General features: G+C 42.8%; 1 protein-coding gene across 1 annotated transcript in view; it reads left to right on the top strand.

Moving 5' to 3' along the window:
• Nucleotides 1-8,863, top strand: part of hnrnpll (heterogeneous nuclear ribonucleoprotein L like) — a 66,486-nt gene that overhangs the window by 18,735 nt on the left and 38,888 nt on the right. Inside the window, exon 2 of the mRNA XM_008295186.1 lies at nt 8,005-8,123. Within this exon, the coding sequence (XP_008293408.1) occupies nt 8,005-8,123 (119 nt within the window). The remainder of the gene's footprint in view (nt 1-8,004; nt 8,124-8,863) is intronic.

Raw genomic sequence — 8,863 nt, 5'->3', positions numbered from 1 at the left:
AGTTGTGGGGATTGACGCACCTGCATTCAATTACCCTGAACCATAAAAGCTCATCATAGACACTGATCCCTGTTTTCTGTGGTCCCAGACCTGTCTCCTGCCTGCCTTCCCCCATCCTATACGTTGCCTTGGGCCACCCCGCTGTCTGTTTCCAGCTCAGCCTTGCCCCACAGCTGTTGTGGCACCCAGCTGTGGCCTGGTGACTGCACTTGCCACTCTGATCTTTCCCGCAGCCCTCCTGTGCCTGCTGCTGGCCCTGCTCCGACGTTTCCCCCTGCCTTCGCCAGCTCTGGTTCGTCTCGCAGGACCCTGATCCCCTAGAGTGTATAGTTTATTCCCCTGTCCCAGTGAGTAACTTTAGTTAGTTAGTGTTGCCTTAATTTATTTGTGTTAGATTTCCATAGTTTCCAATTCCATTTTGTTAGTGTTTTCCAGGTTGTGTAGTTTTGCCCTTTTTCGAATTAGGTTTGGTTTACCTCAGTGTTTTCCCCTCCTCCCACTATTTGTCTCATTCAAATTGGCTTTGAGATAATTTTCTTTGTTAATAATCCTTTGTTTATCCACCACCTGTCTCTCCCTGCTTTTATGTCCGCACCTGGGTTCAAATATCCACCATGACAGGGGTGCCGTGATAGCTCTGATTGAGCTGGCGACTCCTGTACGGGGGCTGTAGTCCAGACGCAGAGGTCATGGGTTCAAATCCCGCTCATGGCCCTTTCCTGCAAGTTCTTCCCCCATTCTTCTCCCCCACTTTCTCTCTCGACTCTCCTATCCAACAAAGGCCAAAAAACAAATCAGCCATGACATAATGGTTATCATGGCACGAACATTTATGTCAATAATTATCTCTACAATGATAAATTTGCGGAGCAGAGGGCAGACCTCTGCCAAGAAGGTATGTCGAGTCTGTTAACAATGTTTAAAAAGTAGTTGGGGATAAAAAGTTAACTATAAAATAAGTTAATTATGTATATTCAATGACTAATTGAATGATGGTCAAACCCAGGATTATCAGCATGCATACTACAGTAGTGCACTAAAATAGAGTGAATACGAAAGTCAAGTCAATAGACGTTCTTGGCAGAGGTCTGTGCTTTTTGTGTATTTTCTAGATTTTTTTATTTAGCCAAATTACATTTAAAAAATATAATTAATGAGAACAGGATCTCTCAAAGTTTACAGTCTACATTGTTCTAATACATGTTTGTTATTGTAATAGTTTTATTAATGTGATTTGGTAGGAGCTCAAGAAGCCGTACAGGAACAGAAAGGTTAAGTAAAAGAAGGTCCCCTCAATTTAAAGTCGACCACAAGGCATTTAAGAAACTTGAATTCCTGCAAAAGAGTCAAAGCATGTGATTAAAATGAAGTTCCTTTTTAATTAAGGAGGTAAAAAAAAAAGAATTTTAAATGTCATGTCTGTTAATTTGAAGAACTTGTAAGTTTCATATTTGTTAATCTGTTAGTCCATTACTTTCCTTGATGTTTTAGGGTTTTGCTGTGGTATTGTTTTAGTATTGTATCAATTTATTTAGGCAAGTACTATATTGACGTCGTAATGTTAGTATTGTCACAACACTGTCTGGAACTTGAATTTACAAGGAGCAGAGACCTTGAACAGACAATCAGAAGACTAGGGAGCCGATGAACCAGAGATCTCGGTCAGACAAACCGAAGACTGGAAGGCAGAAAAAAGGACAACAGCAGAATACTGAGAGCATATGTCCCAGTGGTAGGGCACACAAGATAAGCCATTCAGATGCATGACCAGAAGGCAAGACAGATAGGAGGGTTTGCTCAGGAGGACGGTAGCAACAATGGCCGAACTGCTCAAAAAGTAGAACAAAAGTCCAGGAGCTCCTTTGGAGGGTGAGCTGAAATCGACAAAATAGAACCTCTCAGGAAGGTAAATGGGAGGCTAGCAGTAACGGTGGCACGTCACTGAGCAATCAAACAGAAGTTTGGAAGTGAAGGCAGTTCCCTTCTGATAGATGGGCATGAAATCGTGTTTCAGGGCAGTGCAGGACAGCCAGAGAGCTGGAAAGCAAAAGGAGATGATGCCCAGCTCTTCCTGTCGTTCCCCCCGGATGACCACGTGGTCTCTGCCCGGATCTCATCATGCTTTGCAGACATATCGGCATGGATGAAAAAATGTTACCTTCAACTCAACCTCTCTAAGACTGAACTCCTTGTCATCTCAGCCAGTCCCTCTCTACAACAAGAAATCAACATCCAGCTTGATTCAACCCGACTCAAAACCACAAAATCTGCTAGAAATTTGGGTGTCATAATTGATGACTCAATATCTGCCACTTCTTCTGTCTGTGGGTCGTACATACCATGCAGGTGCTTGTTCCTTTTTCCTATTCCTCATTTTTGGGTTTCTGTTGTCTGAGGTATTCACATACCAATTGACAAGGCTAAATGAAAAAATAAATACATTATAGTACAAATCACTGGATAAACATAACCATTTAAATTACTTTGTCATTATATTTTTTTCTTTCCGTGATGTCTCTACCTCACCTGCCTCCCCTGACCGGACGTCACTGGTTACAACCACAGACTTCTTGACAATCATCATGACACATGGCGCATCCGCATCTCTGCAGATGGTCCTCCTCTGGAGGACACTTGCAGTTAGGACGTGGTTACGAAACTTAACTGAACTTTAAAAGAAAAGGTTCGGCTTTGGGCTCATCCTCTGTGTCTGAGCTTTCGAAAATGTTATCGGGTTCCACATCGCTCTTGTGCTCCACATCCGTATCGGGCGTCGGCTCCGGTTGATCAGGGGTTTCTTGGCTGTTCGGTGACTCAGGGCGCTCTTGCTCTCTTGAAACAGAAGGCTGAGAAACCTTCGAACAATACTCAGCAATAGAGCGCTTCATCTTGTCTGAGAAAGGCCACAGGGTCACAGAAACTTCTAGCCAATCATACACACGCTTACTAACTGTGCTTGTTGTTTGTCTTTATCAATTTGCTCCTTGATTCACTGATTACGGTCAGCTGATCGTTTAGTAGATTGATTAGCGAATCATGATCAGTTGACTCACAGGCTGTACTACGGCCCGCAGGTTCGTGCACTTCAGTCAGCCGGGGGGCGTGGAGCTTGTTTACTGTTTTTCCTGCAGCCATTATTTCGGCGCAAGCCTTAATTTTTGCTCATTTTTCTACTGGCACACTGTGCGACCGTAATTTCAAATATAGTCGTACCCTCGAAATTCCGGGCGCATATGCGACCATTCCATTTGCAGTCATGAGGCTTGGGCTTGCTATGGTCAGAAAAGCACAAATGTGTAGTCATTTGTTTTTGTACCTGATAAAGATGCGACAGCCCCATTATGGACCTTGGTGTTCAGTTCTGATTATACATACAGAGGCCACACCCTCTAACACTGATGGCTAAACATTTCCATCCATCCATTATCTATACACTGTTTAATTCTGACTTGGGTCGCGGGAGCCTATCCCAGCTGACTTAGGGCGAAGGCAGGGGACACCCTGGACAGGTAGCCAGTCTATCGCAGGGCTACACTTAGAGACAGACAACCAAGCACACTCACATTCACACCTACGGACAATTTAGAATCACCAATTAACCTCAACATGTTTTTGGACTGTGTGGGAGGAAGCCGGAGAACCCAGAGAGAACCCACACTGCATGGGAGAACATGCAAACTCCACGCAGAAAGATCCCGGTGCCCCCCGGGGACGCGAACCGGCGACCTTCTTGCTGTGAGGCAGCAGTGCTACCAACCGCACCACCTTGCAGCCCAGCGAAACATATCATGAGTATTAATTGATAAATAGAGAAAACTTGATAGCAATTTGATTTGGAAGTAGGATATGGAGAAACGGGGTTGTATAGCGTTACGCAATAGATGGAAATATTTGTTGAGAAACCTCACTGATGGAAAATGGGAACTGAGAGTAACAATAGTATTCTTTCGTATTTACTGAATCAAATCTACAAAAAATCAATGATCAGAAATTGTCGGGAACCCTGTATATTAAGAATTTACATCTCACACAATGAATGAGGAGTGAGTGAGTTTTGAAGAGAATGTGCTCAGTGCACATGTCTTGTGTGTACAGAAATAATACTAACATGTCTGAAATGTCTGAGAGGGAGAAGCTAGCAGCCTTGTCAACAGAGAGAAAAGCTAGTTTCCTGCCCTGTTTTCTCTCTTCAAACACTTATTTGAGCCATCAGCCTCTATTATTAGATCAAAATGAATATTCAGTATGAAAGAGAAGGGCAAAAAGTGGGAAGATAGGGGAATGGGTGCATGGCAGAAAGAAAATAACATAAGTGTAGCAGGGAAGAGATTAAAGTTTTGGGACGACAGATTATCTGAGGGGGATAAACAAGATGTGTGATGATTTGGCTAGAAATCCCTGCCGCATGTACTCTCTCTCCTGCTGTCATTTACATGTCCTTATCCTTTGTCATTAGGAATAGTCCTTACTCATAAAAGACTTTCACAAAAGCTTGAATGTGTTGCAACCTGAGCTTTTTCTAGTGCTGCTGCCTGTTAGTGTAGTCAGATTTGCTGGTTGTCATTGATGTCCAGCTCTGACCAACTCAGGCTTGGATTTTGACAGCAAGCTATGAGCAATTGGTCAGATAGTCTCTGCACAGCTTTGAAGTATGTTTGGGCTCATTGTCTTGTTGGTATATGAACCCACAACCAATCAGATTCAGTCCAGAAGGGATTCCATGATGCATATAAAGTTGTGGTGGACACTTTGGTTCATGATGCCATTGGTTTTTACTAATTTGCCCACGTCTTTTACACAAATGGAACCAGTAGCGATTCTAGGTTTTATTTTTAGGGGGGGCCAATGCTATGTTTTGGGGGGCACCCAATAACTGTGTTATTTGTGGATGTAGCCTATAGCAATTTCTCGAGAAGTGTTCTTTACTTGTCCTCACATTGTGTGACAAAATATAGACCTAACCTCATTAAACAGATCTAACAAAATAAACATGATCTGGAAAAGGTTTCTGGTCAGAACATATGTGTACAATATGGAATGTACAATAATTGATTCTTTCAAAAGCAACTCATGACACTCAAACTGATTCACAGCGTGAAGATTCATGTTAATAACAGCCTGATGGTTCAAGGTACATTAAAATGATACATACATGTAAATACACACAACACAATGCTCTCCTCGTCAGATTCCAGCAGGGGCCATGGCCCCTGTGGCCCCTCCCCTTCCTTCGCCAGTGAATGGAACCCAATGCCGTAATGGAATCTCCACCGTGTTTCACTGTGGGCGCAATGCATCTGGCATCAAAACGTTCTCCAGCTTTTCTGCAGACTTAAAAACAACGATGTAAACCGAAGAGTTTTAACTTGGACTTGTCTGTCCAGAGGACCTTCTTCCATTCACCAACAGTCCAGTATTTGTGCTCACTTGCGAATCTGAGGTGTTTCTGGATGTTTGCAGGCCTCAATAATGGCTTCTTAGCAGCTCTTCTTCCCTTTAAGCCTTGTTCCATCAGTCGCCTCTTATGGTCATTCTGGAGACCTTCTCAGACTTTGAAGCATTCATGTCTGCCTGAAGATCAACAGTGGTCTTCCTTCTGTCTCCAGTCCTTTGGATCTGGAAATGTCTGACATCTGTTTCAGTTAACTTTCGTTTCCTGCCTGTTTTTTTGGAACATTTTCTAAGAACCAGTCTCACCAACTGACTCCAAATCATACTTGACCAAACTGTTAGAACACTTTATGTCTTTCCCTGTTTGTCTCAGAGACCATCCAGCATCATGAAGCGCTTTAATCTGAGTCTTTCATTTTCAGTAAGCTCTCGACGTTTTACCATTTTGAACAGGAATGAACTCACCTGAATTCACCTTTTTGTACTCAAATCTGAGCCGGCTGACTGGGCTTCTCATAGAAGTCAGAAGTTCATCAAGCATTGACATTTTAATCAACAAATAATAATATGTTTTACTATTTTTTCATTTTTTCCGTAAAACGGTACATTTGAAAATTCATGGAAAACAATAATAATTATATTTTAGCATTACAAATATAATTTGGGTTAAAGAGCTTCTACATACTGGTGTATTAATCATTACAGAAACATAAGATCCATCCATCCATTTTCTATACACCGCTTAATCCTCATTAGGGTCGTGGGGAGGTTGGAGCCTATCCCAGCCGACTTAGGGCGAAGGCAGGGGACACTTGGACAGGTCGCCAGTCCATCGCAGGGCCACACTTAGAGACAGACAACCAAGCACACTCACATTAGAAACATAAGATGATTTTGGTAATTATCAATGCTGTTAATTTCGGGCAGCTGTGGCATAAACCTTACATTCAGTGGTGGTCTAATACATTTGTTAAGCACTGTAAATAAAATTGAATTGAACTGAATTTAATCAAGCAATCACTGCCAACCTCAACCACTGAGGCAAGGCTGGTTGGCTTCATGGATTCTTGTTGTTTTAATTCTCCCTGTACTAACTGCATGTGGGCACAGAACTAAAGAATAATCAGAGCATGTAATTTCTGTCTTCTGATATCGAGGTTTTTGAGAGGTTGTTACCACTGCAGTCTGAGTTTCCTGTTCTTAGCTGTTTTTCTGAACGTGCTGTTATCTTCTGATGTTGAGGTCTGATCAGCTTCAAGGTTCCCTGTGCTCTCCTGCAGAAAACATTTGTAGTTTCTGGCTGTTCAAGTTACTGTCATATTCCTCCTTTACAGCAACACCAGTGTATTTTCACCCATAGAGCTGCTGCTCATTGGATGTTTTTTTCTGTTGTTGTTGTTGTTTGCAACATTCTCTCAAAAACCGAGAGACTTTTGTTCATTAAAAATACAGGAGATCAGCAGGTTGTGAGATACTGAAACTACTGGCACCAGCAAACTAACCTAACAACAAACTAAACTAACCTAACAACATTCTGCTGTTCACATGATGTCACATTTCCTTCTTATCTCCATGTGTGTCATGTCCGAAAAACAATAGCAAGCCTTACTGCTCTGAGTATGTGCTGCATGACTGACTGATATATGAGGTGTGTCAGAAAAGTTCCAGGACTGGTGTCACAAAAGATATATTTCAAGCACAATCTATGAGTTTTTCCCTTCAGACGATCAACTAGCACATCTACAAAGAGATCCTGCGGCGTTTGCTTTGTTCAGCGTGCGAGAAGAGGTGAGAGTTGTGGCCGGACAAGTCATGGCTGCTTCACCATGACAATGCGCCTGCTCACAATGCTCTGAGCATCCGAAAGTTCCTGGCTGAGAAGAACATCACCGTGCTGGAGCAACCTCCCTACTCACCCCACCTGGCTCTGTGGGATTTTTTCGTATTCCCCAAGCTCAAGGGGGTCATCAGGGGGACCCGTTTTGAAGACGTCGACGACATTAAGATGGCTGTGACAATGGAGCTGCAGAGGATCCTGGAAGACTCCTTCCAGGAGTGCATGGCGGCGTGACAGAGAAGGCTGGGAAAGTGTGTTAGACTCAAGGGGGATTACTTTGATCGGGAAAACTCATAGTTTGTAGTTTGGATTTGAAATATATCTTTTGTGACACCAGTCCTGGAACTTTTCTGACACACCTCGTATATTTGCATCAATGATCCGATGGACTGGTGCACCTACTAAAGTGGCCACAAGGCACAGGTGAATATAAACTATTGTGGTACTAAACAGATGCTTAAATTCTACACAGCAGCTTGTGTTGATATGACACAGGAATTTACAACTCTGGCACCTTCTCATTGTGACATTAGCTTTGTCTTTCATCTTGATGGTTGCAGCAGGAACAGGATAATGTTTTTGCTTATGTTGCAAAGTAATCTTGTAAGTATGTATACTAACTTGTACTTCAGCCCGGCAAGTTCAACTTCAGCCATATTTTGATATCAGAGGGGTCTCTGTACGAACCCCTTTTGTACAAATGCAAAAAACTTTAAGATCGGCTTGATGTGAACATGGCTGTTTTGGATAAGTACGACTGACTTTGTGTTTTGCAGGAAAATGGCGAGGACTCCCATCGTATCTCTCCCAGTCCTGTGGTCCATGTCAGGGGCCTGTGTGAGGCTGTTGTGGAAGCAGACCTGATAGATGCCCTGGAAAGGTTTGGACCCATATGGTGAGACAGCAACTGCTATCTATTTGTTTTCTAAGTCTGTGTTTTCTAAGAGGACTGATAAACTGAGACTTGTATCTAACTGCACACACATTTTTAACCTGTGTCCAGTTTATGTTGGTCTAGAGCTTACAGGCGACCCTCAATTCCTTTAATAGGTAGTGTACAGCTTGGGGTGACTAGTCACCGGTCTGGTAACGGGCTAACACATCTGTACATCTGTAAAGGGAGAACACGCTCGGACTAGCAGGACAGATTTTACAGTCACCAATTCACCCAACAGGGGTAATGGTTTAGCCAGTCATTTTTTATCTAGCTGTCAGTCATAGTTCAGTCTGCAGGCTATTCAATTATCTGTTAATGCTTGCTAAGAGACAAGTCAAGTTCACGCACGGTCTTGATGAGGGTTAGAGGTGTATATCAGCACCGACAGAGGAGGGAAATAACGAAGTACAAATACTTTGTTACTGTACTTAAGTAGATTTTGCAGGTATCTGTACTTTACTTGAGTATTAGTTTTTCTTACGACTTCTTTCTTTTACTCCCTACATTTGAACACAAATATCTGTACTTTCTACTCCTTACATTCTCAAAACTTACTCGTGACTTGTTTCAACCTCTGTGGATGACGACATGACGTAAAAGTCGTAACAACAAACGTCTTTATCTTTCCCAGCAGTGTGCAATTTGTCACTGAAGCTCCTCACACCCCTGCCTGCCTCAGCTGCCTGCCAGAGGCTTTT

Source organism: Stegastes partitus, unplaced genomic scaffold (genome assembly GCF_000690725.1).
Source record: "Stegastes partitus isolate 25-593 unplaced genomic scaffold, Stegastes_partitus-1.0.2 Scaffold1029, whole genome shotgun sequence".
NCBI classification, from domain to species: domain Eukaryota; kingdom Metazoa; phylum Chordata; class Actinopteri; family Pomacentridae; genus Stegastes; species Stegastes partitus.
This window is presented reverse-complemented; position numbering and strand designations above follow the sequence as displayed.